Source organism: Drosophila miranda, chromosome 4 (genome assembly GCF_003369915.1).
Source record: "Drosophila miranda strain MSH22 chromosome 4, D.miranda_PacBio2.1, whole genome shotgun sequence".
Taxonomy (NCBI): Eukaryota; Metazoa; Arthropoda; class Insecta; order Diptera; family Drosophilidae; genus Drosophila; species Drosophila miranda.
The window spans coordinates 10,792,554-10,813,635 of NC_046677.1; the positions used below are offsets into that span (position 1 = coordinate 10,792,554).

The 21,082-nt window shown below is 42.1% G+C and overlaps 5 protein-coding genes across 6 annotated transcripts; all 5 read left to right on the forward strand.

Moving 5' to 3' along the window:
- The first annotated feature begins 2,107 nt into the window (after positions 1–2,107).
- On the forward strand, positions 2,108–3,219 carry LOC108164179 (mitochondrial uncoupling protein 4C-like). The gene has a single exon (XM_017299797.2). It carries the CDS (start codon positions 2,203–2,205, stop codon positions 3,208–3,210), a length of 1,008 nt encoding a protein of 335 aa, XP_017155286.1. The 5' UTR covers positions 2,108–2,202; the 3' UTR covers positions 3,211–3,219.
- Positions 3,220–3,713: 494 nt separating this feature from the next.
- LOC108164178 (mitochondrial uncoupling protein 4C-like) lies at positions 3,714–4,889 on the forward strand. The gene is made up of 2 exons (XM_017299795.2): positions 3,714–4,389; positions 4,447–4,889. Exons 1-2 carry the CDS (start codon positions 3,735–3,737, stop codon positions 4,800–4,802), a joined length of 1,011 nt encoding a protein of 336 aa, XP_017155284.1. The 5' UTR covers positions 3,714–3,734; the 3' UTR covers positions 4,803–4,889.
- Positions 4,890–6,072: 1,183 nt separating this feature from the next.
- LOC108164191 (trithorax group protein osa) lies at positions 6,073–10,024 on the forward strand. 2 transcript variants are annotated; one of them, XM_017299810.2, is made up of 2 exons: positions 6,073–7,102; positions 7,175–10,024. In XM_017299810.2, exon 2 carries the CDS (start codon positions 7,245–7,247, stop codon positions 10,005–10,007), a length of 2,763 nt encoding a protein of 920 aa, XP_017155299.1. In that variant the 5' UTR covers positions 6,073–7,102; positions 7,175–7,244; the 3' UTR covers positions 10,008–10,024. The 2 variants fall into 2 exon arrangements, with proteins under 2 accessions (XP_017155299.1, XP_017155300.1); XM_017299811.2 differs by having other exon boundaries at positions 6,073–7,092.
- A 1,644-nt stretch (positions 10,025–11,668) lies between these two features.
- On the forward strand, positions 11,669–13,060 carry LOC108164322 (extensin). Its single transcript, XM_017299976.2, has one exon. It carries the CDS (start codon positions 11,739–11,741, stop codon positions 13,005–13,007), a length of 1,269 nt encoding a protein of 422 aa, XP_017155465.1. The 5' UTR covers positions 11,669–11,738; the 3' UTR covers positions 13,008–13,060.
- Positions 13,061–19,377: 6,317 nt separating this feature from the next.
- LOC108164212 (vitelline membrane protein Vm26Aa) lies at positions 19,378–19,920 on the forward strand. Its single transcript, XM_017299844.2, has one exon. It carries the CDS (start codon positions 19,476–19,478, stop codon positions 19,917–19,919), a length of 444 nt encoding a protein of 147 aa, XP_017155333.1. The 5' UTR covers positions 19,378–19,475; the 3' UTR covers position 19,920.
- Positions 19,921–21,082: the final 1,162 nt, after the last annotated feature.

Consider the following 21,082-nt stretch of genomic DNA (forward strand, 5'->3'; position numbering starts at 1 on the left):
ATAAAACATAAAAAACAAAAAACAAAAAAACAAAAAGCAACATATATAATACGATACTTTAATACTATTGAAATAAAAAACTCGAGTGAGACAAACAAAAATTCTCCTCATAAAAATTAAAACAAAAAATATGTTTTTTTCTTGGTTCCTTTCAGATTTTCTTTGAATGCACAGCTATCGAAGGGTATCGATAGAGTGGCGAACTTTTTCAGCTTTAATCGCTAGTGTTATCTAAAAAATTGATGATTCTTTGTGGCTTTATGAATTCCTTCGTATTCTTTAATTAATTTTCCAGGTCTGCTCAAGATACGGGTATCGTATAATCGATAGATCTTTGAACTCGAGGTGTTATTTCCAGGGCCTTACAAATTTGTGATTTATAGTGGCTTTGATTGATTGGCATTGGAATGCTCTGTCTATTTTTGGTATAGTCTTTGTTTCGTTTTCTTTTCTTAATTTTTAGGTATACTTTCGATACGATTATCGTAAAATGGATAGATCATTGAACCTTACCGCTGTTATCGCTAGAATTAGCAATATGGATCTTTCTTTTTTGCTATGTAGCCATTGTTCTTCCCCCTGTCCCTTACCTTTGCCTCAGCTTCATAGATCAACAGATCAATGAACTCTTCGGTGTTGTTATCGCGCCAGAGTTCCAAAAATGTATAATGCTCGTACTTTGTAGCTTTAATGGTTGTCTTTCAATTAATTTATAAGACATTGCTCTGCCCATTTTTGGGTCTATGCAAATTGTCAAGTTATTTTTATCGCTGCATAATCTAATATATTCAATGCGACACGCCTGACGCAAGTGCGCAATTATTTGGGGGTCAACAAATATTATAGTACAGAAAACAGAGATATTTATTTATTAATTTTCTGTGCATTTTTCCGTGTGGGGGTCTCTCCAATTTTTGCAGCTGGCATTTCTTTCAGTAATTTTTTTATTTGTCGTTTTGACGCTGTGTCGGCATCCTCATCCTCCGCCGCAAAAACATTGACCCAAATTGTATTTTGTAAATGTGTGAAAATATGTACAGATATTTTTCCGAATGTGCTCATCCGCGGCTGTTCATCTTTCACTTTCGCTTTCTCAATAGCTCCCTCTTCTTTTTTCTCCTCTTTATTTTTGTTGCTATTTTTGGAGAAAATCAAAATGATTCAAAGAAAGAGCTGGCTGGCTGCTTCCCCGTCTCGACAACTTTTTATCAGCAGTACAATTAATCATATATTATTATTGTAACTTTTTTGAGTGGCCTTTGGCTTCCCCCATAGCCCCTCGCGATGCTCTCTCTCGCTTTCTGTAATTTGAGGCGCGTGTTGTTTTTATTTCCATGTTTAACGGACAAATTCAAATCAGCTGCGGCTGCGGGGCAACGAGCGGAGCGGACGAGAGATTGATTCATTTAATAAAATATGCTAATGTTAGTCGTAGTCTCTCTACGATTTCCCAGACGATACAGAAATGCTTTCGCTATTTCTGTGCTTGGGTCGTTAGTGTGCTTCAAACGTGATTTTTGAAGGTTTCGCAGAGCATTAGGGTATGGAGGGTTCCACGTAGGCCACATCTTTTGCTTAAAATTCTAAAATAAAGCTCTGAAATCATGTATGAACCAATATCAAGGCATCCACCAAGAATCGATTTGTTAATCATCGAATTTCTGACAACCAATGGATTGATTCTTCAAAATACAAACTCGAATGAATGACAGCCTCGCTTATTACTTCGTTTAGGGAGTGTATACGTTCATGTCTTTTCCAATCTTTGCGATTGGATGTGATAATTATTGAGAATGTTTCCTATCTGTCCTCTGATGTTCTCTCGCGTGTTCCCTTGTTGGGGCCAAACGTATTTAATCTCGAAATGGGAAATTTTAAGCAAATGTTTTTGGAGTGTTTCCAGCGGGGACAGCCAGTTAGTTCCTTCGCTCAAACAGCAAGTATTTTGCTTTTGCATTCTCAGGAAGGAAAATGATTCAGCCGACTGCTGGTGCTTCACTTGCCGAAGAATAAATTCGGAGCAATGGGGGAAGTTGGGAGCAAGGTTTCTTCTAAACGATCATCGCTTTCATATTTACAACATTTTCTAATTATTTCTCATCCCAGATTGCTTTTAAAACAGTAGAATAATTGTAGACATCATACCATAAAGTCTAGTAAATTATAGTTTATATCGAAATAAATTCTAAGTATCTTTCAAGAATGGACAAGGATCCTCAAAAACACTCTATATTAAAGTCCAATAAAATGGACAGACGACCACAATTGCCGCCAGTAAATGTCGCTGAACCGCTGACGGTTCGATCGGTCCTCCAACTGTATTTTAACACCTTTCTGGGCGCCAATTTCGCCGAGTCTTTTGTGTTTCCATTGGACGTGGCCAAGACCCGGATGCAGGTGGAGGGCGAGGAGGCCAAGAAGACGGGCGCCAAGGTACCCAATGCCTTGGCCACACTCAAAAGTATGGTCAAGAACGAGGGACCCAAGACGCTCTATGCTGGATTTTCGGCCATGGTGGCCCGGAATTTGATCTTCAACTCGATGAGGGTTGTGCTATACGATGTCTTTCGGCGGCAGTTCATTCGCGTGGACGAAAACAAGAAGGAAAGCCTGTCCGTATCCTCGGCCCTGATGTGCGGCTTCGTCGCTGGCTGCATTGCCCAGGCTTTGGCCAATCCCTTTGATATCGTAAAGGTGCGCATGCAGACGGAGGGCCGTCGCCGCCAGTTGGGCCACAAACCTCGGGTCAGCAATATGTTCAACGCCTTCACGGGCATCTATCGCGAGGGTGGCCTCCCCAGCATGTGGAGGGGCATAACTCCAAGCTGCCTGCGCGCCTGCCTTATGACCGCCGGCGATGTGGGCACCTACGATCTGAGCAAGCGTTTCTTCAAAAATCTACTCGAGCTGGACGATGGCCTTAGGCTGCGATTTCTCTCCTCCATGTGCGCTGGTCTGGCGGCCAGTGTTCTCAGCAATCCCGCTGATGTGATCAAATCCCGAGTAATGAATCAACAAACGGATGCAGCGGGCAAGAATCTCACCTACAAGAACTCCATGGACTGTCTCGTGAAAACTGTCAGAGAGGAGGGGGTTCTAACGTTGTACAAGGGCCTGCTCCCTTGCTGGTTCCGTCTGGGTCCGTTCTCGATACTGTTCTGGTTATCAGTGGAGTTTTTGAGAGATTTGGAGGGACAAACGGGGTTTTAATTACTCCGGTAGCTCTCTAGGAACTACGGTAAATCAATGGAAACAAATTATGATCTTAAGAGGTGTAAAAGAGTACCACAGATCACCATCTTCAGTAGAATTAAGATGAAGTTAGATAATCGTTCGCAGTGGATCTCTGCTTGTACGGTTTCTAACATTTTATTTGTAAATTCAATGCTCGTAGAAAAGAGTCTTCAAAGATGATAGACCCCAGGGGAAAAGAGGATCTTTATTTACTGGGATAGATAGTAGAAAGTCTTCACTTTCGATGGAACAAATAATACTATAAAAATTGAAAAGTGTCGTGTAAAAAAGCAACAGCATAATTTGGCAACGATCATCTGCAGATGATATATGTGTTTGTTTTCCATACATTTTCTCATTAAAATCGTATATGTAATACTCATAGAAAAAGTCTCCCCATAATAATATAATGGATTTATTCAACATAAAACTCGTAATTTGAAATCATTGTCATTAAAAGTTGTCATATAGTTTATATATTTCGAAAAATCACTCCAAATATGACCCGTGAGGATGCACCCCAGAATTATATCCGTCATAAATATCTCTCACCGACCATTTGCTATTTGGAGAATGGCAAGACTCAGCCTTTCAGTGGCATGTTTGCCCTGTACTTCAACACCTTTTTGGGTGCCACAAATGCAGAGTTCTTCACGTATCCTATGGATGTCACCAAGACTCGCCTGCATTTGCAGGGAGAGGCGGCGGAGAAGTCGGGACGGGGTAAGCCCCGGCTCGGAATGATGGGCACTGCTCTGGGCATGGCACGGCAGGAGGGTCTGAGCGGTCTCTATGCCGGATTGTCCGCCATGATCATCAGGAATCTCTTCTTCAATGGCTTGCGTGTGGTATTCTATGACTGCCTTCGCTCGAGATTGGCCTATGTCGATCCTGGCAGTGACAAGGAGGTTTTGACAGTGTCCCGTGGATTTGGTGCAGGTTGCTTGGCAGGGTGTGCTGCTCAGTTTATAGCCAATCCTCTGGACGTTGTCAAAATTCGCATGCAAATGGAGGGCAGACGCAGGGCTCTTGGACATCCGGCGCGAGTGAGTAATGTCAGGCAGGCATTGGGGGATGCCTACCAGCATGGCGGCTTGCGATCGTTGTGGAAGGGCTGTGGCCCCAGCTGTGCACGCGCCATGCTAATGACAGCTGGTAAGTGTACTGAGATCTCTGACTATATCAGATACCATATTCTTTGTTTATCTCCAGGGGACACAGCCTGCTACGATCTAAGCAAACGTCACTTCATGGCCTGGCTACAATGGCCAGATGACCTTTTCATTCAATTTCTATCGTCCATTTCTGCGGGTTTTGCAGCAAGTGCTTTGAGCACTCCCACGGATGTGGTCAAGTCGAGGATTATGAATCAGCCGACGGATAAGTCTGGCAAAGGTCTGCACTATAAGAACGCCTTCGACTGCTATTTAAAGCTCATCACACAAGAGGGTCCCACGGCCATGTACAAGGGTTTTATACCCTGTTGGATGCGCATAGGTCCTTGGTCGGTGGTATTTTGGGTTACCTTTAAGAACCTCAGAAAGTTGCAGGGACAAACGGGGTTTTGAGATGTACGAAATCAGGGAATATTTTAACAAAATTAACAAAATTTCTCTAAAAATAGACATAAATTTTTAAAAGTATACCTAAATGACGGATGTTTGTATGGGTTCTGTGGGAAATGATTTTGGAGTACAGAGAGAACCTCAAAGGATGAAAATATCCCGGATTTATCAAGCATTTTCTCATAACTCTTTCATGCATCTGTCGTTGATCAATGTATAGATCTATCAGTGATGAATCATTGATCTATCATCGATTTATCAAAAGTCTATTATTTTTCCATCATATATCTATTTAAGGATTCATCGTAGACCCATCAAGAACCGCCTGTTCGTGTGGGAATTGTTGGTATTTTTTTTCGGGAATTGGATCTAAGAACAAAACGATCACTGATTAATCCATTAATTAGATATTTCATTTGACCTACTCTTTCCTCATTCTAGTTATAATTTCTCTGAATCTTCGCCCTGGGGTTCAGGGGATTACTTCCTCTGTAAAGTGACTCTTACGTGACTTTCTTTCCCAAAATATAACTTTATAAACAGCTTAAAATATACCTTAATTTACTATTTTTACTCAGTGTTTGTCTTGACTCAGATCTAGGTACTTTTTGTATAGAAAATTCACACGCGGGTGCAAAAATACCCAAAATAATGGTTATATGATTCGATTTGCAAGCAAAAACCATCGTTAACCTAGTTCCTATGTATAAAAGAACTTTCTGATAAGCTGCAAAAGGTAGATTGGTAGATAGAGGTGGTCGGTGCTCCGACCACACCCTTGTCTACGGCGGCGGCGCTTAACCTGATTATTAATAAATGATAATGTGCCTTGAATGTAGACCACATAATGATGACGTTGCGTCCCTGTCGTGCTGGCTGCCTGCCTGTCGACATATGTTTTACAGCGTTGCAGCAGCAGCAGCAGCAACCCCCTGGTGGAAAACATGGGTGCGGTTCCGCTTTCTTGAGGGAGCCACTCAGTCTATTGCCTCCGTCTATCCCACCACGTCGGTGAGTAAGTGGCAAATGTCTGACATAATGCGTAAATCCTCCTCACGGAAACCCTTACCCACTTCAAAGGTCTTTAGCACTTTTGTTAAATGAATGTAGGAAACGGATGGGAGGGAAACGGAGAAACAGACGGAAATGTGGGGTTCATTTCAAGTTATTTTCCTGAAACACACACGCATGGGTAATTGTTCTTTCATTAGTCATCAGAGGAGGGTTCTCTTTATATGGGGTTTAGGGGGGTTCCGTGTGTGGTTCCATTTGTATAGGGGTTTCATGTGTGGTTCGGTTTATAGAGCTGCACGCTCCACGTGACTCTTTCGTGTTGTGATTTCTCTCTCTCTGCCTATAGGATTTTTATGGGTCAGGTCAGTTACAACGAATTGGAATCTAACACCCGCTGACCCAATGACCAATTTATCGGCTAATAGCTAATGTTCAACACCATGCAAACATTTTGCTGAAACCCCGAGAGGTTGTTTTTGCTGGTAGAACTCTCTTCTGCTGACGTTGTAGATCTGTACTGTTGTTGAGGCGATGGCAATCGGTGGAGCAGTTTGTTGAACTGCCAACACACGCGAAATCGTAATGCGAGGCTAAATTTGCGAGGATCAGCTAAAATTAGTGGTTAAAAAATGTATTTGGGTTTAAGGAATGGTTAATGCTCTAATGGGAGAGGATATAGATAGAATCTGGTGAAAATAATGCTTGGATGAAGAGATTGTTTAAGAATTGGTCAGTGATCTATTCGCATAGGACACGGGAAACAACCCTCTCATTAGAAATAGCGAGAAAAAGCTGAACAGCTGATGGAAAGGGTTTTATTAAAAAGTGGAAAGAATTATGCTAGAATAAATCGAATTTTAATGAGAAATCCTCAAATGTTTCACTAGTACTGGATAGGCAAAAGAATCATCTGGAATTCCCAGTCCTTTGAAACCCTATCCAGAAAGAACCCTATCCCCCTTAAATCCATACAGAAGATTTTTTAAATAAATGATAGAGCTTCAAAGATCATCTAAAATCAATAACCAACCACAAAACTGCCCAAATTTGTATAGAACTTTCTTTAATGAAAGCGTATGGCCATTTCCATTTGAAAACCCTCTCGATCAGGTCGACGTTGCATTCGTTTTTATTCCGTCATGTGATTTGCAAGCGAATGAAACTCCAATTACGAGTACCAGTGCAATAAACCAGCAAAACTTCTGCTACCCCAAAAACACTACCAAAAAGAAGGAGAGAAGGAAAAGATTGGGAAAGACACTACGAAGAACTCTGTTGGGTAAGACGTGGTGGGTGTATTTCTCTGGATGAAGAAGTGGGAATAGAGAGAGATTCTAACAATTGACAAACTTTTATTCCAGATATAGAGGAGAGCTCCAGAGTATATAAAAGAAGTATCGAACAGAAGCGGAAGTTAGTAAGCGGAAGAAAATGGATAAATATTCACAGTGCTGGAAGATTTGGCTGTGGCTTTGGATGGCCTCTGCACTTTATGGTGTTTCAGCAAGTGAGGATCGGACCATCAGGCTTCCTGCAGCTGAGGAGCCGTCTCTTGGCTTTTCTGGAGCTAAGGATCTGGCCTTACCCATCTCCGTGGCTTCAGCAGTCGTAGATCAAAAGAAGAAACCTCCTCCAGTGGATCTACTCCATCGATCCAAGAGAACTCTGACCACCATCTGCGTGGAGATCAAGCCAAGTGGACCGCTGGAGGAGCCCTACTACATGTGCAAGGGCGAGAATTTCGGAACTGAGAACAAACAAAGTTGCGTGGAATTCAAGCCAGGTGGCGCCCAGGGAGAGCTCTACTACATGTGCAAGGGCAACGATTTTGCAAGTGGAAATGATCAGGGGATACCAGCGAATCAGCCCTCCCAATTTGGGTTTCCTTCCCAGAAGCAGGCGCCACCAGCTGTAGCACCTCTCTATCAACAACAAGCTGCACCGATTGCCCATACCTTTCCATCGTTTCCCGCCTTTGGAGGCGGGTTATTTCCAAACCAACAGCAGTACGAGGAACCCAGGAGGGAAACGCCAACGACGACATATCAGGAGCAGCGTCCGAATCAACAGGGGCCCGAAAATCCCCAGCAGCAGCCCTACAATGCTCAGCAGAAACTCCAAAATCCTCAGCAGCCGCCACAATATCCGCAAGAGCAGCCCTACAAGCTCCAACAGCAGCCCCAAAATGCTCCTCAGCAGCAGCTCCAATATCCAGAGTACACTCCTCAACAGCCCCACCAGCCTCAACAGCAATTTGGATACTCTGGCGGCACCATGGCTCCCACTCCGTCTGCATCTCCTGCGCAGTCATATGGCCTGCCAGCAATTTCTCGCGAAAATCCAGGCAGCCCGCCAGCACTTCAATACGGAGCTCCTGCAGGCCCAGGCCCAACGGCCACGACCACTGCATATAATCCTGCAGCAGCTCAGAAGTCGGCGGCAGCTGCAAAACCAACGCAGGGACAGCAGCAGTCGATTCCCTCGTACGAAACTCCAGTGGTAGGAAGTCGTCATCAGCCTGGATTGGATGGGGATGTGGTGGGGATGCCCAGACTGGGTTTCCAACCGGAGGAATTCAGACAGCAGTATCGCGGTTCCATGGGAGAGCCACCGATGCAGCAGCAGGAGCTGGCAGAGCCACAAATGGTTTGGTTACCTCCTTCGCCAGTGGCTGAGCAACACGATGATCCCGTAATGAGAAGCTTTTACAAGAGCCTGGCTTCACAACCAACAGTAAGAGCAGAAGGAGTAACAGTAGGAGCAGCACCACCAACAGTAGGAGCACCACCACCACCGCTAAGGCCACCACATCTCAGCAAAGTGCAACCTGTACCTCCTATGGAACCGTTAGTGGGTCAAAGCTATCAGCCATCCTACGGCCAATACCCAGAATCTCAGGCTCCGCCAACATTGCCCCCGCCTCCTTCTGCATATTCCCGACCAGAAGTGCCTCCATCCACCTTGGAACCCTCAACAAATGGCTACAATTCCTACTGCAATGGATGCAATGTTCCGCCCATACCCCGCCAATGTCCAGCGGAAACTGGAGTCAGCTACAGCACAATGTGTCCCAGTTTTCAGCCTGTTATTATAGCCATGCCCTGCTACGAACAGCAGCCCACGCATTATCTGGCCGTGCCAAATATAGTTCCAAACGGAGGCAGGATTCCGAGCACGTATGGAAATGAGATGCCTGGTGGGAGTCCCTATGGATCGTCATTTGGTATGCATCAACAGGTGGGAAGTCCGTATGGTACGGCCCAGCAGGTGGGCAGCACATACGGAGTGAATCAGCAGGTGGGCAGCCCCTTCGGAGCGAGTCAGCAGGTAGGAAGTCCTTTTGGAATGGCAACACAGGTTGGACGTCCTTTTGGACCAAATCAACAGGTTGGAATTCCTTTTGGAGCAAATCAACAGGTTGGCAGTCCTTTTGGAACGAATCAACAGATGGGTAGCTCCTTCGGCAATCCACTTCAGGTGGGCAGTCCCTTCGGAAATGCTCCACAATCTGGCAGCCCCTTCGGAATGTCACCACAGATGGGTAGTAATCCCGGATTCAACATGAATATGGGCGCACAAGTGGGCAGCCCTTTTGTCCCGAATGGCCCCCAAGTTGGTGCAGGCTTCGGAATGGGTCTGAACCCGTTTGGCCCATTCGGAAGCCTGAATCCGTTTAATCCATTCAACAGAATTCTGGGCGCTGCAGCTCCCACAACACCACAGCCCCAAAAGAATGGATTCCAGCGCATTTTCCAGTTTGACAGCTCCTCGACAACAACAGAGGCACCATCCTTGGGCTCAACTGTTCAGCAATCTTCGGAAAAGTCGGGGAAACTGAACTTTTCCAGCAGCACACCGACGGCAGCTCCGAGCTCTGCTTCATCGGAGCCTAGCTTGGGGGCTTCCCTCGCGGGCCCTGCCGAAGAGGATGAACGCGAGGAGGATGATGAGGGAGAAGACGAAGACCATATGGGGACCACAACTGCATCCACAAGTGAAGCTGATACTTCTGTAGGCGCCTCTCTCGAGGTTATACCCTTGGGGAAGCTCACTGCCAAGGACCTCATGAACAAGGCCGAGGAGAGTCTCAAGACGGACGACGAGAATCCATCGAAGAACGAAAAGCGCAAACGCCACAATTCCCGAACCAACAAGGGGATTAACCAGAAGCGAAAATATCTCCAGCAACTGTAGAATTTTACTGAAATTTTCTATGAATAAAAAATGTAATTTATAAATTATGGAGTTTCCATTTTCAAGAGGGTTTTTATTTCCTTTCCAGCTTAATCTTTGCATGGATCTAAACAGGAGGCACATCATACTTTCGTGCCCCATAACTTGATGTAGAATTTAATGATGGCACGTAAATATTTCGCTTTAATTAAAAGGAAATTTTCTGAAGGCTGAAGTGGGTTTTTCCTTAGGAATGTTCTGGAGAGAATATTTAAGTAATTTTTATAGCAATTTTCTAGAATTTTCTTCTTTAATGGAGTTTTAGGAGCAAGCCCACAGACCAGATTGTAATTATAGCCTTTACCAAACAAAAATTCTTCAACGATAGATAGGAAGTTTGGGAGAGACTTAGGGATTGCTAGGATATGGAAGGAAGACTTCAAGATTAAAGAGTCAATATTTTTTTTGATATATGTATAAAACATGTATACCTTTCCATCTACCTATCTGTTGTATATCTTATTCCTTATACCTACAAATATCCCATATATTTCCTTGACCTTAATCATAAACTCATATAATCATCCACTCACATCCACAACATATTACTTTTGTAAATAACTATTTCCCACTCGCATGTCTGTCCATCAATCTTAAATGCCCAGCGCCGAAAATGTTTAACAAAAGGCCGGTGGATGAATAAGCCAATGGCCAGGCCACTTAAGGAAGTATTTCATAAAGCCACCAGATAATACTTATTCACAGTGTATAATGTATGTTTATCTTTCTGGCTTTTTCCGATATACGTATACTTCCGTTTTGCTATGGCTATGCCTCATGGCTTATGGCTTATGGCGGTGGCTCGCCCGTTTATGGTTTACCGACAGCTACGCTCCACGGATCAAACAGGAACCAAACCCCAACTCCAGCTGGCGATTAGCAATTTCGAGCACGTAACAGAACAATTTAAATAAACCATAAAGAAAAAGTAAAGTAAAGAAAACGAAAATAAATGAAAATACAAGTAAATAATGCTTAGAGTCAATGCGCTGCAGAAACTCTTGAATGTGAGCAAGAGGTTGTTGGATCTTGACTCGAGTCTGGGCTTGGGATTGGGAACGGGAACACTGATGGAGCACAGCTGTGTATCTCGCATTGGAGGGGGCTTTGGCTTCTATTATTAAGTGGGTTACACTTTTCGGCGGCTTGCGAAATATGAGATATACAAGGGAACTTCCTCATGCCAATCGTACCCACATTTTCTGCAAAAAGTATGCAAAGGTAATAAGGAATATCAGATGCTCTAAGAGGCAATACAAACTAAAGAAAACTACTTTTTAAGTTGTGCAATAAGACATCTAATTATATAAAATAAATATCTACAAATTTGGAGTATAAAAGGTTTAATAAGATAGATTCTTGTCCCTGAATTTCTGTTTATCTGATAGGGGATATTTAAATTTCAGATGCTGTTCAGATTTTATAAGACATTATTGGTTTTATGGAGCATTTTCTCAAAGTCTAAAAAGAGGAAATCCATTCCGTCATTTGCCTTTACCGCTCACAAATCTACCATTCAAACAGATATACCCTCACTGAAGGGCAGGGCATCCTCTACTGCTGACCTTGCAATAATATGCCCTGCAGTTCTACCTCTCTCCAAATGGAATCGTACCCGCTGGCACTAGTTGCAGTTGGCAGTTCGCGACGCGAGGTTAAAGTTACACTCGGGGGCTTCCAAATCGATTCAAAATGTTGAGGAGATCAACTATTCTAGTGGTGCTCTGCTGTGCCCTAAGCCTCTCCAGTGGGATTCAGGAGTTGGATCCCATCCCATCCAATAGGATTGCTGGTCCAGGCGAACCCATGTACTATCTGATGGCAGATGCTGGCTCATCGGTGGGTCCCAACGATGCACTGAAGCGCACAAATCGCTCGCTTCTCAAATGGTGGGACGATCTTTTCCGTCAAAACAATTGTTGCAACAACAACAACAATGTCCTGTATCCACCTCTGGCCCCTGTTGCACCTGTTGTCCAACCCCAAACGAATTGCAATGGCAATGGCCTGCAGTTGCAGGATCTGGATCCCTTTAAGCAAATGAAATTGTTTAAGAAGATCCCCGATCTATTTGGCAATCCGATCGGAAATTGTGGGGGACTGTGCGGTGGCAATTGCGGACAGCCGGTGTTGCAGCCGCAGGTAAACTATTTGGCGCCTCAGCCAACTCCTGGTTATGGTGGGGATGATTATGCCAAGCCGAATCCTGAGTATAATGGTCCTGGCGACGGCGATGCGGGTTATGTGGCTCCAGTGGTGGCTCCTCCGGTTACGTATGATGCTCCAGCGCCACCTCCTTCCAGCTATGAGGCGCCTGCTCCTAGCTATGTTGATCCCGCTCCCCCTGCACCCGTCTACGATGCTCCTGCACCGCCTGCTCCTAGCTATGAAGCTCCTACTCCCAGCTACGAACAGCCTGCATCCGCACCAGAGGCCTATAGCAAAGTGGAAGACTATTCCCCGCCTGCCAGCTCTTATCCTGCCGCACAACCACCGCAGATTGTCTATCAACCCATCATCTATGTCTCTGCACCACCAGCATCCAGGACAGACGTTGCCACAAAGGTGCAAGTAGATGAACAGAGCTACAACAATCAGCCAGCAGCTCCTGTCTATGAAGCGCCAGCGGCTCCTGTCTATGAAGCCCCACCAACCGCATACGCACCACCGCCGCCGCCACAACCTTCTGCCACGCCCTGCGGTAGTTATCTGCCTCTTTGGGGCGTTCCTGTCTATAACTATGGGGCGCAAGCAGCGGCTCCTCCTGCACCACCTGCATACGCCCCTGCGCCAGTGGCACCTCCGGCCTATGCACCTGCCCCTCAATCACCTGGCTATGCAACGCCCAGCTGTGAGACGCCCATACGACTCTCGTTGATCGATCAACCGTATCGCGTGGCACCAGAACTCTTTGAAGAATACAACTACCGTCTGGGTTTGGCCGCACAGAATCGATTATAGTCCATAGATCTCTATTTCCTGACAATCCTGTAAATAAAATGCATCTAACGATTTGTGGATTGATTGGTTATACTTTATTTTGTTAGGGGGGGGGAGGAATAGCATTGACAATTGCTAAGGGAACAATTGTTGATCAAATATGTGGCATAGATATGTCATGTAGGCTTATTTGCTTTGAGATATGTTTTGTGGACTGATTATTGATTGATTTATTAGCTTAAAAGACTGTTCATAGCTCGACATGATTATTGATTGATGAATTATTGTGTAAAGAGATTGTGATTGGTTCTAGCGATTGAGGGACTTTTGAATGATCATATATTTATTTCTTTTAGTTAAAGAACATTTCGTCATAGAAAAATGTTTCTAAAAACTTAAGGAATGGTCTTAAGAGTCTCTATTGCCTTTACTTATAAAAGATTTAGCAATAGAAAAACATATATACCTTTTTGAAATCGCCAGAAAAGTCTTAAAAGTTGCTATATTTCATCTTTTATTTATTTATTGGGTTGGGTCTATCTCTCTGTTATTATCACATTTCACAGAAGCCGCCCTGACGCCCCGCATGAAGAAGGAAACTCTCTGCTGTTTATCTTTTGTGCAATTTGTTCTGGAATTTGAATTTGAAAATGAAAACAAGGGAACAGAACACCAAGAGGCGGGGCAGGCAAGCGACCAACTGCCTGCACATTTACAGAACGATTTGTTATTCCAAATGGAATCAGCATTCGTTTGCACTTTCATATCCGTTCATTTACTATCGTCATCATATCAATTTTTATAAGAAGTATAGACGATTTGGGGGTTCCATTAGGGGAAGTACTTCTCTATTGGATAAGAAATTATGTTGTATACGTGGATGGGAATAAAGTTTGTGTATGGTGTGAGAGGCCCAAAGTCTTTGGAACTACTACCCAAACCCTCCGAGGAGTTTTAAGAAAAGTAAGTAAGTACTATATACTTTTTATATTGGACATATATATTTATACTGATAAAATGTAATCTTATTTTCAAGACATAAATAATATTAGATACTCGTCGTCATATTATTTTTAGATCTTTAAGTCGTCTCTGATGCTTAAGTATTATCAAAATATAACCTTTATGAACAAACGACAGAAGAGAAAATATACTTCAATTCGTTTGAAATATATTTAAGGCCATGGCACTTTAATTGTCTTCTTTTACTGTAATTTTCTCTTGGTTTCTCAGATATATGTTTATTTTCTGTTTGGTTTTCCAGATACACATTTATTTGTACACACGTTTCCCCTGCCTACGAACGATCATCGGATCGGCGTATCTGCAAAACCGATCCATAGCCGCCGAGTGTTTGTACAGTTGTGTGCAAGCGAGCAGCGATTTCCGTTCGACTTATCAACATGTGGCATACCAGAGATCGACTGAAAGTATGTGGCAGCAGCTATCGCATGTGTGGAAGAATATGATCGGGGGAAAAAACCCGGGAGTAAGTCAGTTGGTCGCTTGCCTGCCCCGCCTCTTGGTGTTCTGTTCCTTTGTTTTCATTTTCAAATTCAAATTCCAGAACAAATTGCACAAAAGATAAACAGCAGAGAGTTTCCTTCTTCATGCGGGGCGTCAGGGCGGGTTCTGTGAAATGTGATAATAACAGAGAGATAGACCCAACCCAACCCATTCCCCATCCCATCCCGCATGACCATGACCATGACCAAGTGAAAGTGAATGCAGCCTCGCCTCGCCTCGCCTCGCCTCTGTGGCAAGCCTTCTTCTGATTCCCAGCAGTTCCCCAACTACTGCTGGTCATCGTCCATGACACCACTCCGCTGTCTCTGCCTCAACTTTGCATGTGGCACGCACGCACTTCTTTTCTTTCGTCCAACCATCATCACTTGGCAGCGCCTTGCCCCCGTGTGTACGCGGATGCATGACGCGCTGATGGTTTACATAATCTCTGGTCTAATCGCTTGTTGAGTGAGCGAGAAATATGGTTAATAAATTAGCCACGGGGCATGTCTATGTTGTAATCTTTGAGGCAGAGTCACAGATCAAGTGGCATGTGCGAAAGGAGTTGCAAGATTGGTCAAGAAAGTAGCACGAGAGTGGAGAGATCATAAAATATGGGCATTAAGTGATCTGTAAGGGTAATAGTAAAGTCTTAAGAGAATTAAGTGTTTTAAATACTATAAGGCATTAAATTGGAATGAATATATAATAAAAAGGTTTTCTGGAATAATTATTCTTTCTAAAGAAAATATATCCCATAAATAACCCAATGGTCTTCTTTCTATGAATTAATATTAATGTTAAAGTCACACAAGAGGCTTTTCCGAATACAGCTGGAAAAACAAAAAAGATTGATGTTTAGTGATTTTCAATGCAAATAACAGAATTTTATAAATTTATAATTAACCGTACAGAGAATTAAAAAAAAGAAAAGAAAAACGAAATTTCGAAATTCCAGGCTTCACAAAGTAAAAATTTATCTGGTACTTGACTTTATTTCGCCTTTATCGAAGAAGTCAAACCCTATCAAAATTGAAAATTTCCTCAGAAAAATCTCTTAAACGAGTATTCCCTCTCTACTTTAAACCCAGCCAAAATGATCAATCACAATCAATTACCAAACCAATTACAAGCATATTCGAGTACATAATTATATTTTAACTCTGGATTAAGCGATCAACCATCAAAGAACCGTTTCTGATCACATCAGAGAGATCAGGGGGAAACATGAGTTGGAAAACTACCCCACACAGATTTTCTCAGAACTCAAAAGTCGGGCGCCGCCGTCGAGCTGTCGAGCATAATTGAGTGGAGATGGGGATCCCAAGTGCCATGATCATAAAAATTTAACAGAACATAAACAACAAAACGCAGAAACATCTATCTCTCTATGGTAGTATCTTCATGTTGTATCTTTCTCTTGAGTTGCGGAGGCCTGAGGGCTGTTTCACTTGCAACCACATGCGGGGGCCCCTCAAAAATAGCGCCAATGATGCTTTAAAGTGAGGATCTTGCCAGATATAGCGAATTCTTGTACCCTATAAATGAAAAGGGATTTACAGATATTGAATGAGAAATTAATTTAAAATATACTTAAAGTTTAATGTACAATCTGTAAATCTTTATCTATAGAAGAAATCAAAAAGATCTTCTTACAGAAACGTTCTTCAGGGTGGACTTTTCGAATTGAGGAATTTTTTTTTGTTACAATATATTTTAGTGTGAGATCTTCTTTTGCATGAAAAACTACTGCTACAGTGGCTTTCTTCTCAAGAAAATTATAAGCAATTATGAAAGTGTTTATTAATGGCTAATGCTCTTGGTAATACCATCTGTTCCCTATTTTAAATTGGATTTTACATGGCTTTATAATTTGATATACAGAAAGATCCTTTAAATAATTGCCTTACAACTCTCTTAAAAAGTGTATTTTTTTAATTCGTTATACCATATCCAAAAATCCTCTCCCATGTGCCAGGCGAGGCGTTGAACTGTGTGAGTGACGAACCCCAAGAGGGGAGTCCGATCAACCGTCTGTCTGCCTCATATTCGTATTTGTGAAGTGAGTGTTGTGGTGCTCTGTGGCTCTGGTGACTCGATCTTCGAGTGGTTTGCCACTGTGGGGGGGTCTTCTACATATTTATACACGAATATATATAGATTGCTTTCTGTATATGTATATTTTGAGATACATTTTTTGGTGAACATTTTTATTTGGTTTATATTTAATTTTCGATTGTGCATTCTTGAATTTTTATATATAATTTTCGTTTATTTATGTGGCATTTGCTATACGTAATAAATTTCCAACCCATTCCGTCGTGATATGTGGGTCGTTGGCATTTGATTGCATTTTCAATTGGCTTCTAGAGGAGAAAGTGTGGGAGCATTGGAGGAGTATTTCCCAGGAGAAAATGCATTGAAAACTCAAAATCTAATTACAGCACTCAAGTTGGAGCTTAATCTGTCTAGGAAACTGCCAAGAAACTCTTCCAAAAGCGTTCGTATGCATCAGAATTGGGTACAACAAGTGAAGCTTATGAACAGACAATGTTTCTGTGTGATTTTCTGCTAAAGAAGCAATACATAAAACGATGGTTAGTTTGGGCTCTTAAGTTGAGCATGAAGTGCCACGCTCTCAATATATGAATTATAGATGAATTTCAAAGTGATCGATCTATGCTTTAGTTTCCTATAAGTCCTAGTATAATTTCTGGTTAATACTTAAAAAAAATACTACCGTTTCCAAAGTTATGTTAAATTATCTTAAGAAATAAAGGAGTTTATCTTGCAAAGACCATGGTTTGTAGCTTTTCTAATGACAGCTATACGATATAGTAATGGGATATTGCGAATCTGACTTTTATATGTACTTTATGAACCAAGATCTAAAAAATCTGTGCTATCAGTTAGATAGCTGGAAAGCTGTCTGTAAACAGACGGACAGCAAAAGAAGAATCGGATCTATTTGATCTTTTGATTCTGTTCAAACAATGTTGTCAAAAACTGTTTCGATTCATCATACCTCCCATACCATTTGGCCGGCAAGAATTTGAGTTGGAGTTAGATTTTAGATCAATCTTTCATTGCCGCCATTTTGATCATGCCCTCGTTTAGTTTTAGTTTAGTTTAGTTTTCTTCATTATCTATTAGGGCTCGCGCACACTGCAGCTGAAATCGGAGCTCATAGCTTATTTATTAGCTCTGAAAAAAGAATGGAAAAATATAATAATAATACACAACGAAAATGTTGTTAAAATAACCGGAATTTAAAAAAAAAGGAAATTCCCCCCTCGCTGCTGTACTTGCTGTGATGCAATAATTAATTGATAATATAATAATAATAATTGTAATGATAACATTTGATGCCACTTAAGGAGAGATACAAAGGGAGGTAATAGCTTTCTGCTTTCAGCAATCAGATTAGCCGACACTGTACGCACCTTCCAGCTGATTCTGCCTAAAAAAAAAAACTATCAGATCACCTTGGCTTTCAGCCCTTAGTGCTTTTGTTTACGCGTTATATTGTGTTAACATATTTTTGTCATTTTTAGGTGCGTTGTACATTCAAAAGAGATTTTAGATGAACGAGATGAAGTGCCGGTGGGCAGTTTACACCAATTGCAGTGCACCCTCTGCTCTTTGCCGTTTCTTCCGCTTTCGTTCTTCTCAAACGCGCTCGACGTCGTTGTTGTTTGTAGTGAAAATTGGTTCGAGCGTGTTTGTTATCTAACTCCATCGCATCCCCGCCTCGTGGTTCGTTTCTTCCGCCAGCTCCGTCGCGTAAATCATTTCCTCCGTAATCCTGCGTCTATCTTAATTGCGCTGTGAGGAAAGCTGTGGGCGCACCTTCTCCACGTGGGGGACTGCTTCTTCTTCGGTGAACACCTGTTTGCGTTTCCCTTTTGCGGGCTTTCGTAGTTGTTGCATTGCAAATGCGTGTTCGTTGTTGTTTTAGTGCAAATTGGTTCGATTTGACCAGTGTCATTTTTAGTTTCTTCCGGTAATCCTTCGTCCATCGTATTTTTGCTTGTGGGCAAATGTCTGGCTCTCTTTTGCCACGTGAAACAACCCTTCGCCTTGATAGAGCCTTACTTTTTTTTCCGTGCCTTCGTTGTTGTTGTAATAGTATGAGTGCAGTTCGAGCCTGCATGGCCAACCTCTCTCCCACAACATCGGTTCGCGCTTCGGTTCGTGTGTGTGTCAGACCGACTGTGGAGTGCTCTCGAACCAAAGAGATAGCAGAACGAAAAAAAGGGACAAAGAAGTGAGTAATAAACATATATTTGAATTAAATAGGGTACATAATATTCACCTTTCCATAGTTTTAGAGTTCTCTCTGTGATTGCTTCGAACAGAATTGATTTCAAAGAGAACTGAACATTTATACTCTTTGCAGATGGGATAAAGTGTATATTTAGCTTGCTAGAGAGCATTTGAAGAGAATTCATCAATTATTTCTATCAATTATTTATCCCTTATATAAATACCATTATTATAATAATTATACAAAGTCCCAAAAAATCGATGACATGTGTTCTACTTTTTACAGAACAAGTACTTAAGATTTCGCAACATTTGTGGCTTGTAACCAGGCCACATACTTGTACCGTACTCCCCCCGCTCCCTCTCTTACTCCCACCCACTCCCCCGTTGTGCTGTGTATCAGAATTTCGGAAATGTTTGTACATTTTCGCCAACCTAAACGTTCTTTTCGTAAAAATAATGACCCCAAAAAGCTGAAAGTCAGCGGTATATATTATTGTGGAGCATTGGAGCTGATGGAGCAGAAAAATACTCTAAGAAGAGAAGTGAAAGAATTAGTTCAAGCCACTAACTGCCGACTAGACAAATTCCAATGGCTATATAAACTAGGGAATCGGTGGAGAATATCATCAGTCACCTTTGGTCACTTCCAACAGCTCCAACCAGCCTTTCTTCAGCTTCCAGCTTCAATCTTCAATCACCAAATCTTCAATCAAGATGAACTCCTTTGTGTGCTTCGCCCTCATCGCCCTGGCTGCCACCTCCGCTCTGGCCACACCCACCAATGTTGGATCTTCTGCCAACGCCGGCTCCACCGTCTCTCTGGCCTCCCAGGATGGCGAGGTTGAGGGCATCACCAACCAGGGCTATGGAGATCTGACCCGTCTGCGCAAGTCCGCCTACGGCGGCAGCTCCGGCGGCGGCAGCTATGGTGGATCCAGCATCCCTGCCCCACCGTGCCCCAAGAACTACCTGTTCAGCTGCCAGCCCAATCTTGCCCCAGTGCCATGCAGCGCCCCAGCACCTAGCTACGGATCCGCTGGCGCCTACTCCTCGCCGGTGGCCACCTATGTGGCACCCAACTACGGCGTGCCTCAGCACCAGCAGCAGCTCTACAGCGCTGCCTATGTGCCCCAGCAGGCCTATGGCTACCATTACTAAGGATCGACCGGATTTCCACTAATGGAACACGAATACGACTGTCGGACGAAACACAAAAAACTTTGCTAGGTTTTCAGAAAATGTCAAAAAAAATATTTATTGCAAAAATTAAAATTACAAAAAAAAACTTAAGAAAAAACGTGTATTTTTATTTATTTCTCTTATATCCCAGAAATTTCAAAAGTGAGCATCCCTACAGTAGTACCATCCAATCAAGAATTTGGTTTTCCCTTATGATTATTTTTTCCACCTGAATTCCATTAATTCTGAAGAATTTTTTCTTTGCTCTGAATATAAATATAAAATCTTCACTTTATAAGCTTTAGGTTGAAATATTATCTATCTTTTTTACGTAATAAAGAACATATTCTATTTTCTGATTTTTCTAATACTGTTTTTCTTATAAAAACGGATAGCTTAAATATTTCATCCACAGTTTTATTGTGCAAAAGATAAGCTATGTATATGTCTTGGGGATATAACTAAAAAAACATGACTTTTACTGGAATAATATTGGTGTCAGCCATTTTTAAAGAAAGAAAATACTTCCTAAACTACCTGTAGCCACACTACCACTAGCCCCATTTTCTAATATTACTATCTATATGTTCAAATAAATAATTAGTTTCTACGGATTATATAACAATTAAGGGAATTATATTGATACAATTTAATAAAAATTTGTTGAAAGAGCAGTTTCGTATCAATAAAAAAATACATCAATACAAAATTATATTAAATACAAAATACATAAAAAGTGGTAGAATTTCAACTGAAACCGAAACGTTAGATACTTTTTAAGACACAGTCTTTCTAAAGTGTTTTCTGTGTTTAAAAGTGATGAAAACTTGTGCACAAGACGTGTAATAATCATATAGTGTAACAAATATGATCACACATAGATCTAAGGGGAATCTTTGAACTAAAAAACACGTTTTTATGGATCTCAAAACATAGAAATACCTAAAGTGTGACCGAACGAAATACATAAATATGAGTACCTCCTATGGTTACGAATACTCTTCCCAAATAGAGTATAAAATAAAACATAAGCAAATTTATCATTAAATAATCCGCTACTAAGCGTTTCCTACTTTTTTATCCAGAATTAAATGATTTTTGTATGCATTTTCATACGGGGTCTCTGAACCCCAAAAGTTAAT

Excerpts from the sequence above, each read along its gene's own strand:
- LOC108164322 (XM_017299976.2), top strand. The coding sequence starts at position 11,739 with ATGTTGAGGAGATCAACTATTCTAGTGGTGCTCTGCTGTGCCCTAAGC.
- LOC108164178 (XM_017299795.2), top strand. The coding sequence starts at position 3,735 with ATGACCCGTGAGGATGCACCCCAGAATTATATCCGTCATAAATATCTC. Across the intron at positions 4,390-4,446 it reads CGCCATGCTAATGACAGCTG|GGGACACAGCCTGCTACGAT; the intron begins GTAAGTGTACTG and ends GTTTATCTCCAG.
- LOC108164212 (XM_017299844.2), top strand. The coding sequence starts at position 19,476 with ATGAACTCCTTTGTGTGCTTCGCCCTCATCGCCCTGGCTGCCACCTCC.
- LOC108164179 (XM_017299797.2), top strand. The coding sequence starts at position 2,203 with ATGGACAAGGATCCTCAAAAACACTCTATATTAAAGTCCAATAAAATG.
- LOC108164191 (XM_017299810.2), top strand. The coding sequence starts at position 7,245 with ATGGATAAATATTCACAGTGCTGGAAGATTTGGCTGTGGCTTTGGATG.